Source organism: Podarcis tiliguerta, assembly GCF_965153285.1.
Source record: "Podarcis tiliguerta genome assembly, chromosome: 12".
Taxonomy (NCBI): domain Eukaryota; kingdom Metazoa; phylum Chordata; class Lepidosauria; order Squamata; family Lacertidae; genus Podarcis; species Podarcis tiliguerta.
In genome coordinates, this window is record NC_139545.1 from 54,075,420 (window position 1) to 54,099,936 (window position 24,517).

General features: G+C 44.9%; 1 protein-coding gene across 1 annotated transcript in view; it reads right to left on the minus strand.

Annotated features, from left to right (window-relative positions):
• Positions 1 to 6,608: 6,608 nt before the first annotated feature.
• WNT3A (Wnt family member 3A) overlaps positions 6,609 to 24,517 on the minus strand; it is a 94,806-nt gene continuing 76,897 nt past the window's right edge. The window contains exons 3-4 of the mRNA XM_083406733.1: positions 13,227 to 13,492; positions 6,609 to 11,974 (exon numbers count right to left, since the gene is read on the minus strand). Coding sequence (XP_083262859.1) covers positions 11,495 to 11,974; positions 13,227 to 13,492 — 746 coding nt within the window. The 3' untranslated portion in view covers positions 6,609 to 11,494. The remainder of the gene's footprint in view (positions 11,975 to 13,226; positions 13,493 to 24,517) is intronic.

The following is a 24,517-nucleotide window of genomic DNA, read 5'->3' on the forward strand; positions in this document are numbered from 1 at the left end:
GATTCATCCAAATAATATGTTCCATATTGCAGAAATGAAAATTAGAAATGGCCTGACTGTATCAGGCCACAAGTCCATCACGCCTAGCGTTCTGTCTCTAGGCATCCCGAGAAGCTCACAAGCATGGTGGTGTTAGACGTGCCTCCCGTGTTTCTTCCTTGGCAGCTGGAAATAAGAAGTACCATGCCCCTGAACAAGCAACTTTTTTTCAGCCGCTAAAACCCTCTGAATTTCCCTACTCTTCTTTTAATGCTGTTTAAGCTAATAGTCGTCACATCCTATGGAACTGAATCCCATAAAATCAAGGAAGCCATGCACCATGAAAAGCCTACATTTTGTTTGCTTTTGCTTCCCGTCAGTTTCATTGGTTGATGCTACTTTGTTTGTTTGTTTGTTTGTTTGTTTCATTATTACTTTTATATCCCACCTTTTATATCCCCCAAGTAACTCAAGGTGTCTTACATGGTTCTCCTCCCCTCCCATTTTTATCCTTGCAATAATTGTGTGAGGTAGGTTAGGCTAAGAGACTGACTGGGTCACCCAGTGAGCTTCTTTGGCTGAATGGGGATCTGAACCCTGGTCTCTTGGGTTCTGTCTTTCTTTCTAAATCAGCTGTCATTTTATAAACATTTGCTCCCTCCTTGAATGTCCTTCTCTTTCTTGTTCAGGAGCTGCAAAGCTTCTTTCCCCACAAGGCAGTGTGCTCAGGCTCCTGAGCATTTTAATCATTATTCTCTGAACCTTCTCCAGCCTTTGATACCGTTGACCATGACATCCGTCTGGTCCATCTAGAGGAGCTGGGAGCTGAGGGCACTGTTATACAGTGGTTCCACTCCTTCCTCCTGGGCCATGACCAGAAAGTGGTGTTGGGGGGGGTGAGTGTTCAGACCCCTGGGCTCTCACTTGTGGGGTGCCTCAGGGCTCCACCCTCTCCCCCATGCTTTTTGACATCTATATTAAGCTGCTGGGAGGGATCACCAGGGGGTTTGGGCTGGGTGTTCATCAGTATGCGTATGATACCCAGCTCTACCTCTCTTTTAAATCAGAACCAGTGAAGGCGGAGAAGGTCCTGTGTGAGTGACTGGAGGTGATTGGGGGATGGATGGTGACTAGCAGATTGAGGTTGAATCCTGACAAGACAGAAGTACTGTTTTCGAGGGACAGAGGGTGGACCAGGACTCCCTGGTCCTGAAGGGGGTAACTGTGCCCCTGAAGGACCAGGTGCACAGCCTGGGAGTCATACCAGCTCCATCTGGTATGTAGACTGAAACCTTAACTGCTTGCACACTGTCTCGCCAGAGTGGTGCATGCTCCAGTTATCTTGTGCTTAAAGGTAAAGGTAAAGGGACCCCTGACCATTAGGTCCAGTCGTGACCGACTGGGGTTGCAGCGCTCATCTTGCTTTATTGGCCGAGGGAGCCAGCGTACAGCTTCCGGGTCATGTGGCCAGCATTACCAAGCCGCTTCTGGCGAACCAGAGCAGCGCATGGAAACGCTGTTTACCTTCCTGCTGGAGTGGTTCCTATTTATCTACTTGCACTTTGATGTGCTTTTGAACTGCTAGGTTGGGAGGAGCAGGGACCGAGCAACAGGAGCTCACCCCGTCGCAGGGATTCGAACCGCCAACCTTCTGATCGGCAAGTCCTAGGCTCTGTGGTTTAATCCACAGCACCACTTGTGCTTAGACTACTGCAATGTGCTCTGTGTGGGGCTACCTTTGAAGGTGACTTGGAAACTACAACTAATCCAGAATGCACCAGCTAGACTGGTGACTGGGAGTGGCCACCAAGACCATATAACACCGGTCCTGAAAGACCTACATTGGCTTCAGAATATTTCAATCAGTCAGAGTGTTGGTGCTGACCTTTAAAGCCCTAAACGGCCTTGGCCCAGTATACCTGAAGGAGTGTCTCCACCCCCATCGTTCAGCCTGGATACTGAGGTACAGCTCCGAGGGCCTTCTGGAAGTTCCCCCACTGTAGTGGTGCCCATCCTGTGGAACACCCTCCCATCAGATGTCAAGGAAATAAACAACTATCTGACTTTTAGAAGACATCTGAAGGCAGCCCTGTATCGGGAAATTTTTAGTGTCTGATGTTTTACAATTTTTTATGTGCTGTAAGATGGATGGGGTATAAATAATAAAATTATTATTATTATTATTATTTTTCTCTACAGCAGTGGGACCTTGCTCTTGCATGTCTCTTGCTCTTTCTGCCCCCTGGAAAAAGGTCTGCCAATGTTTTGTTTCTCAGTGTTCAAAACAAGAGTAGCAGTCAGGATCTCTTTACAGGTGTGGCATTACTAATAAATGCCAAGTGATAATTACTTTCTTAACAACTGCTGACGAGTCCAACAATCTTCTCAAGATTCCCAGCAGCCACAGGATATTCTGGAAACTGGCCAATGGTCCAGTAGGCCACAACCTATCTTCTTCCTGCCACTTCTCTACAACAGGGGTGTGCAGACTTCAGCCTTGTTGGAACTACAGTGGTACCTCTGGTTAAGAGCTTAATTTGTTCTGGAGGTCCGTTCTTAACCTGAAACTGTTCTTAACCTGAAGCACCACTTTAGCTAATGGTGCCTCCTGCCACCGCCGTGCTGCTGCTGTGCGATTTCTGTTCTCACCCTGAAGCAAAGTTCTTAACCCAAGGTACTATTTCTGGGTTAGCAGAGTCTGTAACCTGAAGCGTCTGTAACCTGAAGTGTCTGTAACCCGAGGTACCACTGTACTTTGCTTTATACTACAGCCCCAAGATCTACAAAGCAGAGCCAGGTGGGAAAGACATACAGTTATAATGAACAAACAGGGTACTTCTGAGCACATTCTGTGCTTAAGAAGCTTTGTTCAGTATCAGAACTGAATTTGTTCAGTATCAGAACTGAACCGAACTCACATTCCCGTGCCCTTTCAAATGTATGCAGTGATGTGCCTTTTCCATTCTGAGTTCACATATTTCTGTGGGAAGCACCAGAGTGATCCAGCTCAGTTGGTAGGGCATGAGACTCTTCATCTCTGGGTTGTGGGTTTGAGCCCCACTTTGGGCAAAAGGTTCCTGTATCGCAGGGGGCTAGACTAGACGACTCTTGTGATCCTTTACAATTCTACAATTCTATAATTCTTTGACCCATGTGTGAAGTAGCCCTTTATGTGAAACCTTCCCGTTTTCTTTGCACCAAAACAGTCACCGAACTGTCCACAAAAGGGCATCCTGCAGATACCATCTTATCAGGAGATCCACCCTGGAAATATTGGAATTGGGCCTTTATTGCAGTGGCACCTAACCTGTGGAACTCCTTCGCATTACATAGGAGGAGGATCCTTATCCCAGCTGATATCTGTCTTGGATTTGAATTTTATATATATATATACAGTATGTTTTGTTTTAACTGTTTTTAATATGAGTTATGTTCACAAATTTGTTTTTATAGATGCTCCTGTTTTATGTTTTTATTGCATTGTGAAATCACTTTGTGATGCTTCACATGAAGTGATTCCTTATTTAATTAATTAGTAATGTGTCAATCTTCATCCCTCATTGACTATACCACTCCACAGGCCATATCAGTGTCAGATTTGGATGGGAAAGACATGAGTTCATAAAAACATTAGAACATAAGAATAGCCTGGCTCATCTAGTACAGCATCCATTTCTCATAGTATCCAACCAGATACCCATAGGAAACTTGCAAGCAGGACACAAGCACAAAAGCACTCTTCCCAGCAAGTGGTATTCAGAAGCATTACTGCATTGACCGTGGAGGCAGAGGACAGCTATCATGGCTAGTAGCCATTAATAGTATTTTCCTCTATGAGTTTGAATCCCTGGCTGTCCGTGAAGGTCCCTGGGTACCAATGTAAGCAATTAAAAAGTCAGATATGTTGAGGATGTTCAACAGCTACAAGGTGGCTGTCAGTGATAGTCAAGACAAGATAAACTAGAAGTGGGGGTGGAGCTGGAACTGATGCTATGCCCACCCAGGTGTGGTTCAAGGAGGCCACAGAAGGGATGTATGTCAATGCTCTGGTCTGTTGTGACTATTTTCGACTAGAGGCAGGAGTCTTGCCTGCCACACTCTCCTTGCTGTGAGCCAGCCCTCTGATGGACGGCACTGACCTTTCCTTAACTCCCACCACAGAGTTCATTGCTTAACACTTTTCACCTGCTGACACACACAGGTAAGCCCCAGAGTAGCTTGTAGCCCCAAGGAATGCATTCTGGCTGAGTGCCTAAGAGTGCATTTCTAATGGAACACACACATTGACTCTCCACCTGCCAATAAGGGTAAGGTATCCTTAGCAAGCAAATTCCAGAGCCAGGGCACGGAGACGTCCAGTTGCTGATTATGTTCTAAGATTGGGTTCACACAGGCAAAGCCAAACAGTGTTCAGCGTTTCTGTAGAGGATGGGGCTCTGCGGGAGAATGAATGGGGCAATTAATTAATTAATTAATTAATTATCATTACATTTATATCCCGCCTTTCCTCCAAGAAGCTCAAGGTGCTACGCATGTCCCCCCCACCCTGATTTTTATCCTCAGAACCGCCTTGTGAGGTAGATTAGGCTGAGAGATCGTTAGGATGCGTTTCAGTTTCTCATTTTTCCAATCTTGTTCTCCACATTTCCACATTTCAGCGTGTACGTTTTAAAAAAGCCAAAGTCCTCATAGAAATTCATCAGAATTTTAGTCCTGATTTCTCCTAATATGCACAATTTTGCAGGTAAGTTTGTCTAATCTACACATTTTGTATAGCATTTCCCCCCTAATATAACGTATTTTTATATGTTATTTTTTTACTAATGAATGCATTCCATGCACACTTCATCCAGGTATATGCATTCTTGTGCATATTACTTGGCTCGAAAACTGCACTGCAAAATTTGGAGAAGTGCGACTTTTGAAGGGGACCAATGGTAGGAGAGGACTATTGGCCCTGCTGAGGGGTTTTCCAGAGGCATCTGGTTGATGATTGTAAGAAACGGGATATTGGACTAGTGGCAAAGACCCCTGCCTACCTGAGATCCTGGACAGCTGCTACCAGTCAAAGGGCTAGACTGGACAAATAGTCTGTCCTCGTATGTCAGCTTCTTATATTCCAGGGGACTTTAATTGGCTGCTTGCATCAATGGCTACTAGCCATAACTTGAGAGAATGAACAAGAGGCGAGAGTGCTGTTGTGCTCAGGTCCTGCTTGCCAATAATAATAATAATAATAATAATAATAATAATAATAATAATTATTATTATTATTATTATTTATTATTTATACTCTGCCCATCTGGCTGGGCTTCCCCAGCCACTCTGGGTGGCTTCCAAAAAAATATTAAAATACTGTAATACATCAAACATTAAAACAGGGCTGCCTTCAGATGTCTTCTAAAAGTCTGGTTGTTGTTGTTCTCTTTGACATCTGGTGGGAGGGCGTTCCACAGGGAGGGCGCCACTACCGAGAAGGCTTCTGCCTGGTTCCCTGTAACTTGGCTTCTTGCAATGAGAGAACCGGCAGAAGGCCCTTGGAGATGGACCTGTGTCCGGGCAAAACGATGGGGGTGGAGACACTCCTTCAGATATACTGGACCGAGGCCGTTTAGGGCTTTAAAGGTCAGCGCCAACACTTTGAATTGTGCTCGGAAATGTACTGGGAGCCAATGTAGGTCTTTCAAGACCGGTGTTATATGGTCTCGCCGGCTGCTCCCAGTCACCAGTCTAGCTGCCACATTCTGGATTAGTTGTAGTTTCCAGGTCACCTTCAAAGGTAGCCCCACCAACTACCTATGGGGCATCTGGCTGGTGAGTGAGAGAACAGAGTGCTGGGCCAGATGGGCCTTTGGACTGATTCAGCAGACAGGCTCTTCATATGCTCTTATGTTCTTAACAGGGAGACTGTTGAGCAACAATAAGGACCATTGATCTACTTCAGCATGGCAGTGGGCAGATTTCAAGGCCCAAATGACATGTGACACTAATCACATGGTTCCTCCTTGAATGGAATGGGATGAGACATTGATGGTGGTATGATTTAACTCTTTGCTCCTGCTGTGAGTCAGATCCGGATTGGGGTCCTGCTGTTCCTACAAATTCATTGTGTGTGTGTGTGTGTGTGTGTGTGTGTGGAACCTCTCAGTAGATCAAAGGGGAGTCCCTCATCCAATGCAAATTACAGGTTTGAGGAGGGGGCCTGATCCAGATGAGAACCACAGCAGGGTGCAACCCCCTCGCTGCAGACCCTCCAAGTGTGTCTATTTTCCAGGGGCAGTTCCAGATTTACAGAAGCTACCCCTGTTTCTGATTTGATCTTGGAATGTCCTGATTTCCCTTAAGATGTCCCTATTTTCATTGGAGAAATATTGAAGGGCATGGTAGGAAATTTCTGTTTTCATTGGAGGAATGTTGGAGGGGACATCTCTATTTTCATCAGAGAAATGTTGGAGGATAGGCAGTGTCCTGTTGTGAACTGGGCCCCCATGCTGGCACTCGAGGCCAAGCTACATGATAAACACCATGTAGCTTGGCCTTTTAAAACAATAAATAGTTTGGCCTTTTAAAACAATAAAACTCCTTTGTCCTGTCCCCCCCCCAGTACAATAACTTTTAAGGCAACAAAATTAAAATTAATGCATATTTTTTAATTTTCATTATAAAGTTAAACACATCTATGAAACATAACTGGTAAAAAAAAAAAATACAAGACATTGCTAGCAGGTTGTCGGTAAAAAACAGGATAAAAAGACAAGGGGCCACGATCCAGGACTCTGCAGACTGCAACACACAAATGGAAGGGATCCACTTGAGCAAAGGGTGGCCCACCCCATTTTCAACAGCATTGTACAAGCATCTCCAAAGTGTGTGCAGGGTATTTCTAAACACAGGGAGATAGTAGCAGGCCCTGTTCAGGCTGAGTTTCATGTGATCTACTAGATCGCTCCTTACTTAGATGACAAGAGAAGTAGCAGATTGACAACACTGTTCCCAAGGAGTTATTTCTGCAAATATATACTCTTACTAATATATACATTTATTCATAAAATAAATAATCATAAAAAACCCATCAGACTTAACAAAATACCAAAGAGGGGGAGGAAGATAAAGAGAGAAAGGTGGCGACTCTTCTTTTGTACAATAGCTTTGGAATTTCAGGGTTTGCTTTATTTTTGATAATACATGGGTTCATTATAAAGGGTGACTGAGCAGGAAATAGGGGCAACTGCTAAGATGTTCAGAGTTGGGCCAGTCATGAAGCAATGTGAAGCAGCTGCTAGTGGTCACAGATTCCAGATGGGGGTGCCATTTCCCGGCTCCAATTTCTAGATATACAGTATATATATATGTGTGTGTGTGTGGTGGTGGGTGGGTTTCAGGATTACAGTACATGGAAAAAGTGTTAAACCCCGCTGTTCCGTTCACCATGGTCCCCTTCCTTATCCATTGTGGCTGCTAATTTACAGCAACAAAATAACCAGCACTCCTCCTCTTTATTCAGCATTCATCTTGATTTGCTCGCACAAACTTCATGAGGAAGTTAGATTTTATCTGGTCTTTATTGAGTGTTCGTTCTGATTTGTTTGCAGGGAGGCTATACAATAATGATCATTCATCCTGCTTTACTTGTATGGTGTTCATGTGTCTTCCCATTAGTCATTTGTTCCTCTCACACTTTTTAGTGCATTTAACCATTGCTTTCCTAACTGCACATTTCAAGCTCATGACTTCCCCCGAAGAAACCTGGGAGCTATAGTTTACCCTTCGCTGAGCTACCATTCTCAGCACCCTTAACAAACCACAGTTCCCATGATTCCTTTTGGGGGATAGGAGGTGCTTTTAAATGTATGGTGTGGATTCAGCTCTAGGACAACAAAACTCTTCAATCCCCTTTAATTGTACAAATCTAAATTTTCTGGTATGCACATGAATCCCTCCTGCAAAATACTGACTGGAGACACCCTACATGCAATCTATAGAATCTGTCACTAAGAATGGTAGATTCTTAAGACTGTGACCTCATTATTCTCACACAGGCAGAATTTTTTTTGTTTTCGGTCTACCACCTCAGACTTGACTACAGTATTACCCCATATCAGCACGTGCACAACACACATACAAACTAGATGTTAAGAGGACATTTTGTGACCCACCCCACCCTTGCAGTTGCAATACAGCTTTACTACCTCAATCTAAACCAGGTCTGTGATAGTCCATGTCAGAAATGGAGAACCTTTGACCTTTTAGATGTTGTTGGACTATAATCCCTGACCATTAGGCCATTCTCTCATGGGGCAACAAAAAAATAGCTTCTGGAGGATCACAGTTTTCTGGTCTTTGTGCTGTCCAGATGTTGTGGGCTACAACCCCCTTCTGCCCTGATGATTGAATATGCTGGAAGAAGCTGATGGGAGTTGGGCATCTGCAACACTTGGAAGGCACAATGTTGGCTACTCTGTGATAGATTGCGACTGTGTGGGCCTAGGGTAGCTGCTAAGCACAAGAGATTTGGTTTATAAAGTTGCAGAATAAAGTTGTAGTTCTGCCCATGGTTGCCTGGGAACAGGGTAGGGGGTTTCCTGGGAGCTCCTCCTGACCTACAAAGGGCCCCTACAAGGTTGGTGCTACATTAAGGCTCCTCATATTCACCCTGAGATGTCTTTCCAGCTAAAGAATGAGGAGCTACTCACTGGGAAAGGCCATTTGTAGCAGTGAGAGATGATTCCAAGATGTCAGTCACAATCACAAATAAATACGAATAAATAGAGTTGAGAATTCTGGAAAAATGGAAACAAAAGGATTTGAAAATGTTTCTCAGCAGGGCTGTTGAGCCTTCTCCAGGGTCCTTTGAAAGCCTCCTGGGACGCTGGAATGAGAGGGAGAGAGATGCCTAATCAAAAGTAAAAGAAATAACCTCACTGAAGAGGACCTCATTCATTTTGAGACTTGACATATCATATTTCCGCTATGATTGCAGCTGTGTTTCTGCCCTGGGGTGAATACAGAGGGATTCTTAAGCTCTCTACCATTTAAACTATCTGTGATCACTGGAAGAGCACAGAAAATTCATTTCAAGTCCGTCGAGGGCACTGAAAAGATCTGTGTCTATTTAGCGTACAGTCCAGCATATATCTATACTTGTATTGGGGCACAATCCTGCTGACACTGAGAAACTTCTAAAGTCTTATTTCAGTAGGAGAATTAAGTGTGTGCTTAACTTTGTCATAGTTGCAACTTTGACTGGACTCAACTTGTCATATTCCCCACTCCCGATTTATATCAAACCATTACAGTGGTACCTTGGGTTAAGAACTTAATTCGTTCTGGAGGTCCGTTCTTAACCTGAAACTGTTCTTAACCTGAGGTACCACTTTAGCTAATGGGTCCTTCCGCTGCCGCCGCCGCACCGCCACCACACAATTTCTGTTCTCATCCTGAAGCAAAGTTCTTAACCCGAGGTACTATTTCTGGGTTATCGGAGTCTGTAACCTGAAGCATCTGTAACCTGAAGCATCTGTAACCCAAGGTACCACTGTAGCTGAGATTATAGATGTGTCAACACCCTCCCCAATAATGCTTTCCCTCCCCTTTTCTGCCTCCCTTTACATGGACTGTAGCTCAGTAGTAGAGATGGCTGGGGTTGCTAGCGGTTGGAGTTTAATAATATTTGGAGATACCAGGTTGGCTCTCCCTGCCACACATGATAAATCCAGAAATGTGTAGGAAGGCTAGTCAGCATATTTTCAATGGGTTTTTCTGGACATCTTTGTAAGGCTAAGGTAAATGGCTATCTGTATTCACCCTCAAGTACATCTCCACAGCCAACACATCATTCCATCTTGAAAGGGCTTCCAGAACTTATGCTTGAGTGTTGCAGAGCACGCTAGGAACTTGGGGAGTGTGCCAGGGAAAGACAGGTACTTCTGGCCCCTCAGAGATCTATGTCCTCAATGTGGCAGGCCAGCTTTGTTGACTGGAATGACGTCTGTTGGCCCCTGTATATATCAACAAGGGAAACACCCCCAACAAGGTATTTGCTGAGGAAATTGAACTATTGGGGGGGGGGGAGTGCTTGCAATGTCTGCAATTTCAGCTGTCTGATCACACAAATAGTCATGCGATGAAAAAAAGAGGAAATATGCATCTTTGCCCTGGAAAATCGAAATGGTACGAACTCCCTAGTTTAGCTTTGAAGGATTTTCTTCTGAAAACATGACCTATATAAAAAAGGAGTCAGTTACCAAGTTTTTGATTTTGTGGGAACTGCAGATACGCCATTCTGGGGTTATGCTTGAAGGGGGTATGTCTAGATAAAGGACAATTTGCACATATCAGTTGAGAAACTGGCTGAAATGGTTTCATTGATCAGAAACCTGCTGAACATTCATGATGGCTCCAAAGAATGCCCATTCAACATTTCACGGCTCATCTTTCATGGCTTGGATGAAGACCCCGGGTTTGAAGGTGAAAGGGTGTAATTTCCTATCTTCTTGATTACTGTGATTTAATTTCATTTAACAACCTATCTACTGCAGTAAGGCCTGGCAGCCATTTTGTCCTCAGAGGCCTGCTGTTGATCCTGAGGGAGCCAACTGTTTAAGCCACAATGTTATATTCCCAGTAGACAGCCCACAACTGTGACATTATTTCCTATGGTAAAAATCCCACCCAGTACAAGTGGGCTAATAAGCAGCGCCTTAGCAATGCCCACTTGAAACTGTGAGATGGTGTACATATGTATGTATATATGTAACAGTATGTGTGTGTGTGTGTGTGATTTTTACCATAGGAAATAATGCCACAGTTGTGAGCTGTCTATTACATTGTTTAACAAGCATAACACACAAGTGCCACCTCACTTCCTGTTTCCTTCTCCCATAGTAGAAGCATTGTCTGAATCGTCAATCAGTTCAGGATTTGAATATATTACAAAGTTTGGCAGTTCCACAGAGTGAAGAGTCATTTGCAAGTTCCTCCAGTTCCTGTGAGAGGTTGAACAAGGGCCTTTAAAAACAACAACACACCACCTGTTGTTAATTCTATACATAGAAACTTAGCTACAGGCTGGGCTGGAACATTGAGAGTCATTGCGCTACAAGCTTCTTCCATGCTCATAATGCACAAATAGGCCATGTTTCAGGAAGACGCACAACATTCAAAGGACACTTAATAGCACAAGTTTTGCCATGTGAGTTGAAAGGAAAGAGCAGAGACTCCAGAGCCTTCTGGAAACCTGCTCGCCATCCACTATCCAGCTCTATGTTCTTGACTAGTTAAAGAAACCAGTCTCCTGTGGGGCAAAAGGTCAAAAACAGCTGGTTGGTTGGCATCTCGGTTTGTCAGGAATTGCAAGGTCAACATCCAGATGTGATGGTCGAGAAGAAATGATACCTATTCTAGCCAACCAATGCTAGCTTCTGCGAGTGAGTGTGTGTGTGTGTGGATCTCAAGAAGTCAACTTTCTCCTATAGAAAAAAGTAATCTTTGATTCTTTTTCCGTGGCCATCCCATCTTACTTGCACGTGTGGACATCATAGACCCGTATGCACTCCTGGCAGCTGACGTAGCAGCACCAGTGGAAGATGCAATGGCACTTCTCCTTCCTCTTCTCAGTCCGTGTGTTGTGTCCTCGCCCGCAGCACAAGAGGTCGCAACCATCAATCCCATGGGAAGTGACGTTGCAGATCCTGTCGCGGGTGCCAAAGGAGCCAGTCTCAGGGTTTGGCTCGCAGAAGTTGGGTGAGTTCTCATAATAGACCAAATCCCTCTCGGTTGGTGCTTTGAAGAAGTTATATTTGGGCCGCAGTGTCTCCACCCAGCCGCGGGACTCCCTATGCTTCTCCACCACCATTTCTGAAGCGCTGTCATATTTGTCCTTGAGGTAGTCGCCAATAACCCGGAAGTCAGGCTGGGACCACCAACAGGTCTTTACCTCACAGCTGCCTGACAATCCATGACACTTGCATTTGAGGTGCATGTGGTCAATAATGGACTGAAAAAGGAAAGGGGGGGGGGGAGAATGGCAAGGAAGGCAGAAGAAGGAGAGACAACATTAGTTTGTAGTATGAGGAAACATTCAATATGGCATTTTTAAACTTTGGAGGGTTGGCAGTTCCCAATTATCCAGTAGTGGTTGGTGGTACAATGCTGCTTATCTAACCTCCTGTCATTGTCTCTGTGGTTTACCTGGAGGGGGAGCAGAGAGGTGGCAGCATGGTTACTGCAGTGCAAATGCACCAGCTGGAATGACAGATTGGCTCCGCTGGTACATTTGCACAGCACCGGCCTCACCCCTTTCCCTCCTTGGTAAACAGCAATGACACTTGTGGCAGGAAGGCGGGCGTGTGTCGCAGCTCTGCCAATGGCTACAAATATCTCAGCATTTTAGGATGCTGGCACAGTACCAGTTTACAGTCTAATATTTGTGCATTTGCTGGACCCAGAAATCTTCCCTCACTGTAGTACTTTTGTTATGTCCATGTCCTGAGAGTTGCCAACTGATTTTAATGTGTAAGGTCAGATTTTGAAACTCAATCAGGCAGATTAGGGGTAAAACCCCTTTTAGCTGAGCCAGGCTTTTACCTCCCCTACACCTGATGTCACATATGACATCAGGTGCAAGGCAGGTGGGTGTAGCTTGGACATAATGTCCTCCTGGATGTGCCTAATTAGACCCACAGGCCAGCGGTTCCTCTTTTCTGCTCTACAGAGCAATCTGAATGTTCCTGCCACCATTACTTGTTACTGTTGAAGTTGCCACTATGGGGATGTCTTTTTTGACATTTGGAAGAGCATGTGCTTTGCATGCAGAAGGTCCCTGGCATCTTCAGGTAGGGCTGGGGAAGACTTGTCTGAAATCATTGAGAGCTGCTGCTAATGTGGACAATAATACTGAGCTAGAGGACAAGGGGTCTGACTTGTTATAAGGCAGCTTCCAATATGTTTGACAGTAAAACCATAGCTAGCTGCAGAGTAGAAGTATAGTGAAAACAATGAGATTGTAGGTGACTATGCAACTTGCTTGTTTTTCTTCTTCTCTCCTCCTCTGACCATGGAGGAAAAGTTCGTCAGCCAGACGATTGCCCCCTAGCAGCCTTAAATGGTGCAGTCAAGGAGAACAGGATCAACTGGATTCACTGATTGTGCAATTTGGTGCCTGCTTTTATATCTGAAGCAAGTTGCTAAATTATTATAGTGTTGCAGTCACCACTGAGGGAATAGAACAAAACCACAGTTTTCCTTACCGTCCTTCCAGCTTCATTATTGTGTCTGTTCATGGCCGACCGAGCATCTGGCCTGTTCTCTCGTGCATCCGCAAACTCCCGAGACACCATGCTCCCAAACTCCACATCCTCGCTGCAGCCTCCCCATTTCCAGCCTTCTCCTGGAGGACCCTTGTGCCGTGTGTCACAGCCACAGATGGTGGCCGATCCTTCCGCGCAGGATCTGGTCACTGCAAAAGCCACACCAGCAGAGGCAATAGCATGAACGAAGGCTGACTCTCTGGTGGCTGTGGGGGCAAAAATTAACATCATGCTCAGTATCCGTTACTCAAGGACAACGGGGTTACTTTCAGAAATATAGCTTGGAGACTGGAAGGTTGGAGTAGAAAATTCATCAGCCACATTAATCGGAAATTATTTATTTATATTAATATTATACACAGGAGTTAAATGTACCAGTTACAAATACTGGAAACCAGAATTATTTCCAGTGTGCTGCTGGTTGCAGCTCTGGATGAATTACTGCTCTGGGCTATTGTCCAATCAGAAGCCACACTCAGACGTGGACCCTTAACCTTAACCTCCCCTTTAATATTGGAGGCCATTCATTAAAAACCTATAGCCATTCCAGGATATGATTATTTAAGACTCACTGAGCCCTTTTCATGTCTACTGTACAAATTGAATCCAATACCTAACCTGTTTAATAGCTATGACCTCCAATGAATGAATGAATGAATGAATACCTTAACACAGGGTGGTCCAACATCAGTTTGCATTTACTTAAAATAATAAAGTCCTCGGGAAAATTCACCAGCATATTAGTGCTAATTTATCTTTATTATACACATATTTTGTATGGAATTTTGCCTGATTTACACATTTTTGCAAGGAATTTCCCCTAACTGTGCATTTTCACACATTATATTCACTAATATAAGCATCTTAATATGTGCATTTTTGTAGTTATAGCGTGCCCAGGCTCTGCACTCCTACCTTTCCTGAGTGGTTATGAGTGATGGACACAACAACTTAGATTGGATCAAATAATTTCATAGGTTTCCATGAAAATTTAAGCCAAACCAAATCCCCCCTCCCACTCCTATCTCTGGAGCAAGCAATCTGGGTTCAGCTTCCACGCAGGGAAGGAAAAGGGGAGTGAGAAAAGGCCTCTGAGACTTGTGAATTGCTTCCTATGGCTGATAAAGGGTTTGGCTCTGTCTGTCTAACCCTCCCCTCCCCACACACCACCATCAATGGCTAATAGCTGGCCTGACCCTCTTTAGCTTTGGTGAGCTTACCTGAGGCGTCCTGGGCCTCAGGGCCAAGAGAAAGGCTGGCCTTGGAGATGAAGATAAACAGGAGGAAAAGCACGCACTTGTAATGGAAATGAGGGGTTATTTAGCTGCCATATAAAAATGTAAGAGCCTCAGCTGAGATAAGAGGAGGGAGAGGGAGAACGGCAGGGCTTGTTTTTGTCAGCCAGCCTGGGTGGTTCTTGGTAGCTGCAGAAGAGACAGGCAGCAGGTCGCGACTTGAGAGAGACGAGGCCTTTCTGGAAAGTCAGCTGTCAGTGAACAGAAGTACGGGGAGGAATCCTTACCTAGAGGGAACAGAGAGCATTCCTAACAGAGGAGCGCAAAAGAAAGCGAGAGAAAAGCCAGCCTACACCATTTCACACACCTTGGCAAATTCACGGAGGAAAAGGCTGTCAGTGGTTACTAGCCACGATCTACCTCTACAGTCAAAGGCAATGTGCTTCCATATGCCAGTTGCGAGGAACTGCAGGTGGGGAGAGCAGCTGTGGCACCCAGTTCCTGCTTTTGAGTTTCTCATTGGGGCATCTGTTTGGCCACTGTGAGAATAGGATGCTGGACTAGATGGACCATTGTCTTGATCAAGCAAGGCTCTTCTTTAGTTCTCATGAAGCCTCCAAAGGAGCTCCTTCCAAGGGTCTGAGGAAATTGGGAACTGAACGTCTCTGGGGTGCACTTTATGAAGAGGGTTGGCTGTGGCAATGGAGGGTGAGGAGAGAGGGAGAGGCCCTGAAAAGTACAGTCATACATTGGAAGTTCCAAAACGTTTTGGAAGTTCCATACCTTGGAAGTTCCAGAATGTTCGAAAACCAAATCACAGCTTCTGGTTGGCTGCAGGAAGCTTCTGCAGCCAATCAGAAGCTGCGGAAGCCCCGTTGGATGTTCAAGTTCCAAAAGAACATTCGCAAACCGGAACAATCCCTTCCGGGTTTGTGGCGTTCAGGAGCCAAAACATCCAAGTTCCAGGGTGTTTGGGGTCCAAGATATGACTGTAACTTGCATCTTACACTAAGCACCTGGAAAAACTTTCTGACAGTCAGAGCTGGAAAAGTCTTCCTCGGAAGGTTGTGGCCTCTCTTTCCTTGGAGGTTTTTAAGTAGAGGTTGGCTGGCCATCTGTCATGGATACTTTAGCTGAGATTCCTACATTGCAGGGGGTTGGACTAGATGACCCTCAGTATCTCTTCCAACTCTACGATTCTACTTATTTTACTTACATGATTGCAGCTTTGTGCGGGTTGGGGGGGAGATAAATAAAAGGCATGTGGAGGAAACTTATTCTTCAATTATTCCCTCCCTCACACCCCCACACCAAGCTATGATGGTGGGCTTACCCAGCTTTGCAAAGGACAAAGGCAGTGTGAGGGCTGTGGCCTTCCCAAAGCCCGGTAAGTGAGGACCTGGGCTTTGGAAAGGAGATGCAGGGTCTCTGGCAGGGTCCTAGAGTGCTTCTGTCTCCTCCCCAAAGCCAGGCAACTGCTTACCAGGCTTTGGGGAGGAGGTGGGAAGGCTCTGGGACCATGCCAGAGCCCTTGTACCTGCTTCCCAAAGCTGAGTAGGCAGCCCTCCACCTGGCACGATGGCGGTTCTGGAAGGTTCCTGGCTCTACATGTTTTTGCATTTATGTGTGGCCATCCGGAACAGAATCCTCACGTGAGATGCAAGCTACCTGTATTATAGGCTGTTATGTACTGAGTTGAATAGGATCCAAAATGCAGCAGTCTGATTGGTCCTAGAACAATAGGATTCAGAATGCAGCAGTCTGATTGGTCCTAGAACAATGCAGCTGCATGATTGGTCTGCAGGAGCCACCCAATCCAGCTCCAGATGGAAGTGAATCTACAACCTGATTGGCGTACAGGAGAATCCCGGAATTAGCCAATCACGTGCAGCCCATTGTGTAAATAAGGTATATAAAGCAGATACTTTGAGGGGACTTTCATTCCTCCTCACCACTATGAGCTGAATAAAGAGCATGAAATCCACTCTTGACTCTGAGTATGTTTCACAGGCCCAGTAGGCGGGCTAGGAGAAGTTAGGCTTGTGAAACTAGTTTGCTTTGGATTGGTAGCATCAGCACCTGGAATTTCTGGGTTGCTTGCTGTAGCCCCCAAACCCTAGTAGGGTCCATGGCAGATATGGGGCTTGGCCTGGTGCTCCAAGCAGCAGCGTTTAGGTGCCATTTTAAATTTTGCACAATGCTCCCAATGTGGCAGCACCACTCTGGAGCACTGTGGACAATTCCAGCGTCAGTGTTGCTGATCTCACTGCCTTTCCCAGAGAAACCTGACAAGGCCCACTGAGAGAGGAGGAGCCCCACCAGAGTGTACTTGGCACATGGCCTTTCAAAAGAGTTTATCTATTCCCCTTTCAAAGCCAGCTATGATAGGGTTGGGGAACCCTGGGCCTAGAGGTCAAATGCAGCTCTCTGGGCCTCTATTTCCAGCCCTTTGGACTGTCTGCAAGCACATCACCAGGACAGGGAACAACCCTTCTTCTCAGACCCTGTTCCTCACCTGTCCTCCTCCTTGCTCTCCTTGAGTGCTTTTGCCTAGCTGAAGGTGAAAGCTGAAAGTCTGGGCTGCATCAATAGGAGTATAGCATCTAGATCAAGGGAAGTAATAGTGCCACTGTATTCTGCTCTGGTCAGACCTCACCTGGAGTACTGTGTCCAGTTCTGGGCACCACAGTTCAAGAAGGACACTGACAAACTGGAACGTGTCCAGAGGAGGGCAACCAAAATGATCAAAGGCCTGGAAACGATGCCTTATGAGGAACGGCTAAGGGAGCTGGGCATGTTTAGCCTGGAGAAGAGGAGGTTAAGGGGTGATATGATAGCCATGTTCAAATATATAAAAGGATGTTACCTAGAGGAGGGAGAAAGGTTGTTTTCTGCTGCTCCAGAGAAGCGGACACGGAGCAATGGATCCAAACTACAAGAAAGAAGATTCCACCTAAACATGAGGAAGAACTTCCTGACAGTAAGAGCTGTTTGACAGTGGAATTTGCTGCCAAGGAGTGTGGTGGAGTCTCCTTCTTTGGAGGTCTTTAAGCAGAGGCTTGACAACCATATGTCAGGAGTGCTCTGATGGTGTTTCCTGCTTGGCAGGGGGTTGGACTCGATGGCCCTTCTGGTCTCTTCCAACTCTATGATTTTATGATTCTATGTGTCCTTGAACTAGGATGATGCCTCTTGCTGGCCTGGATAGAGAGAGGGGTGTATAGGAACCTCTGACTTTCCTGTGGCTGGAATGTAGCTTCTGGATAAATGTAATAGTCACATTTGTTGCTCCACCCACTTTTGCCTCTGGCCCCACCCATACAGCTGCTGGAGAGTTGTCCATAAGACAATGTGGTCCTTAGGCTTAAAAGGGTTCTCCACCTCTGCTAAAAGCTAATGCCACAGAGAAACCGTTCTTGTCACAGTACGCAATACCAATGCACCCAGGCTGACCTTGGTGTGCAATATAATATCCCTTGGATGTACTAGAGATGAGGGAAAAGTTTGATTCTGTTTGCATTTAAAGCTAAACCTTTCTAATTTGCATTTTCCAAAACAACATGAGCACTGAAAATTTGCGCTTCTTTGAATTTTGCAAGGCAGTTTTTTAGTAATGTGTACAAAAATGCGTTACTAGGGTAAAGTGTGCATAAAAATGCATATATTCATGAAGATCACATAGAAAAATGCATTATTTTAGGGAAAATTGCTTTGCAAAAATGTGTATATTAGGCAAAATTATATTCAAAAAACCCTGTATATTAGGAGAAATTTCTACTAAAATGCTGATGAATTTTCATGAGAACTAAAAAAGAAATCACAAACTGAACTTAAGACTAGAAAAATAAGAAACCTGGAGAAACAAATATTAGCAGATTCGCCCATTCCTAGAAGTAACTCTCAATATTATTTTTTTTTTAAATTATTTTTAAAAGCAAGTCCTATGGTTTTCACATAATCAGTTTAGAAGCAAAATCCACCAAACACACAAACAAAATTCCAGATATAGGACTGTTCATAATGTATATAATGCCTTTGTTTACTTAAAGCAGCTCTTTTCTGACTCTGAACTCTTTTCTACTTGTGTTTGGAACTGCTATTTCAATACTGATTTTATATAATATTTTAAAAATTGCATTGTATTCATAATCCATATCAAGTGGTCTTGTAGGACTGCTGTGCAGGTTCTGACTACTGTTCACCTAACCAGCCAATCAGCAGTATTTACATCTCATTTATTTAGGTATCCTGAGGCCTCATTCTTTGCCATTTGTATAGAATTCAAATGATAAAACCATCCAGCTAAAACCACCATAAACTAAAATGCCATATATAAAGTAGAAAACCCCAACTGTAAGAAAACTACATTACATCACCACTGCTTTAAAGCAAGCTTAAAGAAGATAAAATCAACCAATAGAGAACACTTTCAAAAAATAAGCTGCCTTTTAACTTGTTGGCAAAATTCCACCTGAGAATGAGGCTGGTACTCACCTTGAGAATGCATTTCCCTCAATGCTCATGATTAATTTCCCTGGCCCCTACTCACTGAGTCACTACTATGCTCCCTTTTCTGTTTTAGAAAACTAGAGGATTGATTGGTGTCCTATTGCTTCTTTAAGCCCCTTTGTTTAAGCTGTGTATGCATTTTGTTGCTTGATTTCAAGTTGGGCAGCCCCCCAAAAGTGCAAAGAGTGTGTTCAAAATTTGCATTTGCATATATATATATATATATATGGATGCATGTTTCAAACAATTTCTATAATTGAAATAGAAATACAACACATCTTATCCCAGTGCAGAAGACTGTAACCAGGAGACCTGCCTGCCTGCTACTAACTGTTGATAGGCAACTTCAAGGCCCCTCCTGCCCCTTCTAGCAGTTCATTATCTTGAAACTGGACGTGGACCACACAACTCTTCAAATATATTCAAATGAAGGACTGTCATAACAGCATAAGAGCCAATGGCCCATCCAGTCCAGTATCCTGTCCTCACAGCGGCCAACCAGATTCCGATGGGAAGCCCACAAACAGGACCCAAGTGCAAAAGGACTTCCCCATTCATTGTGGTTCCCAGCAACTGGTTTTCAGAGGCACACTGCCTCTGACCTCATGTCCTGAAGGTGTCTTGGGTTTGTAATGGTTAGTGCCCATGCCTCCTGTTGACCATGCATTTGTGAAGGGGCCATACATGCATATGCCCCCTACACACAACCAAAATGTGTGTGCAATGGGAAGGTGATGTCTGCAAAAGTGCCTTGGCAAGGGTGTGGAGCTAATCAGTACAACCCTACAAACCTCTCACATGAGCTTGCTGTGTGTGAGGGGGTGAACCCCTTTCTGTCTCTCAGACTGCAAACTCTCTCTCTCTTGCACTGGCTCCCGGTAGAGTACAGGGTCAGATTTAAGGTGCTGCTTTTGACCTTTAAAGCCCTTCACGGCCTAGGACCCTCGTACCTACGGGACCGCCTCTCCCGGTATGCCCCACGGAGAGCCTCAAGGTCCATAAATAACAACACCCTAGTGGTCCCAGGCCCTAAGGAAGTTAGATTGGCTTCAACCAGAGCCAGGGCCTTTTCAACACTGGCCCCGGCCTGGTGGAACGCTCTGCCTCATGAGACCAGGGCCCTGCAGGATCTGATTTCTTTCCGCAGGGCCTGTAAGACAGAGTTGTTCCGCCTGGCCTTTGGCTTGGAGCCAATTTGATTCCCTCCCTCCCTCCCTCTCTTTCTTTTTTCTTTTCCTTCTCCTCCTGTGATGAGGTTACATTTTAATATTTTAATGTTCCATTATTTTAATGTTGTATTTTACTTTTGTTTTTAAGTTGTAATCATTCATCTTGTTTTTATTATTACTTGTAAGCCGCTCTGAGCCCGGCCTTGGCTGGGGAGGGCGGGGTATAAATAAAAAATTATTATTATTATTATTATTATTATTATTATTATTATTATTATTATACATGCACATCACATGTCTGCATGCTGTGGAGCAAGCAGATCTGGGTTCTGAACATTGTGTTTTCTGTTCAAAAGCAAAACTAGTAAGATCTGGACAGTCCATATAATATAGAGTTCCAAGGGCCAGGTAGAGAGGCCTTGGGGGCAACATTTGGCTCGTGAGCCTGAGGTTCCTCACCCCATTCTACAGTTAGGCCTTGGGTTTTCCCCCACCTGGTTATGGGCCTGTGGGCCCATGAAAAGCTCCACCTCCCCACTTTGGGTCCTGCATTTCTCACCAGGATTATCACCATAGAAAAGGCACAGCTCTGAGACAAAGAAGAGAAGAGCTTTCTATGTGAGCACCCTCCACAATTTAGTAGAACTTTCCAGAGGCCCATGCAACTAGTGATGGGCAACCTGGTTCTCTCCAGATATTGGAACACCACTGCTCATCATTCCTGGCCATTATCCGTGTTGTCTGAGGCTGGTGGCAGTTGGAATCGAACAATGTTTGGAGGTAACATTCCATATTCCTGATCTACAAGAAGTGGGATAGTATGTTATGTGAACATTACATCTACAGGATTAATCTCCTTATTTTAACTTGGTCAACTGCAATGGAAGTCACAAGGTTTATGCATTTGAAGAAAAACCTTTCTTCACATTACTCCAGTTGAGTTCACTACCTCAGTTGAGTTCACCCTAAAAAGCAGCTTTGCATCAATATTTGGTTTCCAACGTTCCCAATATTTTTGCCATAAGCGAAGTCAGCTTCCCAACAGCTTGGATCTTCCTCTTTTTTTTGGATGGAAGCAACATATTACTCCCTTCCCGCCTTTGGGCACTCCCTCCCACACATTCCCAGCATTCTCCATAAATTACATACATGCCAAAGACTTCCAAGTCTCTTCTAACTCTTTTTTTGTTTTGTTTTCTGGGATGATCTCCATCTCGGCTTGGTGCCCTGCCAAGGTTTAATAGTTTTGATTACCAAACTATCTGTTCCTGTGTAAGCATAAAAGCCTTTAAAAATACATGTATTCTCTATCTTTGCTATGCCCCAGGAAAAAAAGGTGCCTGGGTGAGGGAATTTCCCATGTACCTTCATGACTTCACAGCCAAATCAATAGGATGTGTACCAGCAAAATATAGCCTTGGGCCTATGAAGGGAGAAAAAAAATGGGGTGGTGTATTGACAGGTGGCTTTTAGCTGTAATTTTAGCCAGATCCAGGAAGGACTTCTATCAGATAGATAATCAGAGGTAAGGATGAAGGTTTATGATACTACCTCCGCTGTTGGAGGCAATATGCACCTGAATACTAATTGCTAGGCGTTGCTGTTGCATTCAAGTTCTGCTTGCCTGACTCCTATAGGCATCTGATTGGCCAGTGCAAGGAAAGCGTGCTGGACCTGATGGGCTACAAGTCTGATACAGCAGCCAGACTCTTCTTATGCACCCCTCCCTGGTGTACATTCTGAACCAGGTTTTGAGTCAAGAAGAACATGAAACCCTGACCCAAGATTCCATGTTTGTTCTCATGAGCTCACACTTCTTCTAAAATGTGCTGCACCTTGTGGTTGTTGTTGTTGTTTAGTCGTTTAGTCGTGTCCGACTCTTCGTGACCCCATGGACCAGAGCATGCCAGGCACTCCTGTCTTCCACTGCCTCCCGCAGTTTGGTCAAACTCATGCTGGTAGCATCGGGAACACTATCCAACCATCTCGTCCTCTGCCGTCCCCTTCTCCTTGTGCCCTCCACCTTTCCCAACATCAGGGTCTTTTCCAGGGAGTCTTCTCTTCTCATGAGGTGGCCAAAGTATTGGAGCCTCAGCTTCAGGATCTGTCCTCCCAGTGAGCACTCAGGGCTGATTTCCTTCAGAATGGAGAGGTTTGATCTTCTTGCAGTTCACAGGACTCTCAAGAGTCTCCTCCAGCACCATAATTCAAAAGCATCCATTCTTCAGCGATCAGCCTTCTTTATGGTGCAGCTCTCACTTCCATACATCACTACTGGGAAAACCATAGCTTTAACTATACGGACCTTTGTTGGCAAGGTGATGTCTCTGCTTTTTAAGATGCTGTCTAGGTTTGTACCTTTTGGTACTCTGACTCAAAGCAAGAGATGTTCTGCTGTGCACGGGTGACAAATGCCCACTTCAGAGAGCAGTGGTGGGTGATGCCCTTGGGATTTGTAGGGTGAAAGGTAGGGAGATCGACAGTAGGTGGAACCTCAGCCAATGACAGGCAGAGCCACAACCCCCTGACAGCTTGTAGGGAAGAAGGCTGGTAGGGTGGGGGCTGCTTTAGGGCAGACTAAGCGTGGTGGGGCAACTCTCCACGCATCCTAATGGACCAGCCATCACTGTGAGACTTGTGTAGGATATTATGAAGATTTCTGCGGGTTTCCAAGTTCCACCTCTGATTTAGTGTCGGAGTACTGTCTGCAATTCTTGATAAGGCCTTGTTATGTCTGAAGTCTGAATGCACCAAATTACCCTCAGGAGGCATAATGCTTCCATCAGATAAACAGCCATGCAAATAATTAAGGAAAAATTATTAAGGGAGCAAATCATGCCAGGAATACCACACAGACAATTGACGAAAGATAAGACATATGGTTGGGTTAAAGAGATACCAGTATAAAACAGAGGTGGGGAACCCATGATGCTTCAGATGTAGCTGGGTGACAACTCCCATCATTCCTGACAGTTGGACATGGTGGTTGAAGGTGGCCATGCTTGCTGGACAGGGCATGCATCTTCCTGACCATCTGGTTCTCAAGCCCATCCCGTTTTAAAAAACCATGCATGATAAAAGATCTGTTCAAGCTAAATAAATAAGAGCATCTTAAAAGGTAAAGGTATAGGAACCCCTGACCATTAGGTCCAGTCGTGGCCGACTCTGGGGTTGCGGCGCTCATCTCGCTTTACTGGCCGAGGGAGCCGGCGTACAGCTTCCGGGTCATGTGGCCAGCATGACTAAGCCGCTTCTGGCAAACCAGAGCAGCGCACGGAAACGCTGTTTACCTTCCCGCCGGAGCGGTACCTATTGATCTACTTGCACTTTGACGTGCTTTCGAACTGCTAGGTTGGCAGGAGCAGGGACCGAGCAACGGGAGCTCACCCCGTCGCGGGGATTCAAACCACCAACCTTCTGATCGGCAAGTCCTAGGCTCTGTGGTTTAACCCACAGTGCCACCCACGTCCCTAAGAGCATCTTAAGCCACCTCATAACAAGTCACAGCATTGGTCCATTATCTCAGTATTGTTCCATTGACTAGGTAGAGGATCAGCAGAGTTTCAGGCAATCCTTCACAGCCTTACCCAGAGATTGAACCTGGGACCTTCTGCATGCAAAGTTTATGCTCTACCAGTGAGCCATAGCATTTTCTGTGTCATGAATTTCCATATGTTTTGCAGGGAGGGGTTATGGGATAGCCAATGAAATTGCCAGGCTTTATGCCCTCGTAGCCCAAGTTAGTAGCCTTGGCAGATCTGAGAGATTGCAGAGGGATGTAAGAAATTCTTCGGTTCATACAATATGCAGGGCCCAAATTGCTTAGGAGTTGTTTTTAAAGACTACTTAACATATTTACTTATGGCAGTAGAGAATGAAGTTTAAATTATAGGAAAAAATATAATATTAGAAGCCTATAACCAAAATTATTAGTTGGCTCATTCAATATGTGAAGTTCCTTTATTTGTCACCTCTGCCCATGTCCTTAAGCATACTTTCACTACACTTCCTGTTGCTTAATATGGTGGCTCCTCTACATCCTCCTTACCACCACCTTGCTTCTGGGTTTTTTGCCCTTTAGGTCCCCTAACTCCTAGAACCTTTTAACTTTGGCCTGTCCCAGTGCTGTCTTTTCTTTCCTCACAGAAATCGGACTGCAAACATTCTTTGTTCACTGAGAAGTTAGAATGTTTGTGAATATTCTCTACCATCACACCAGCTCAGCCAATCTATATAAGAGACTTTACTGCTCAAAATCACAATATAATATAAGTAACATTTGGGTCCACTTCCAAAGTCTAAGAGGTAGTTCAGCAAT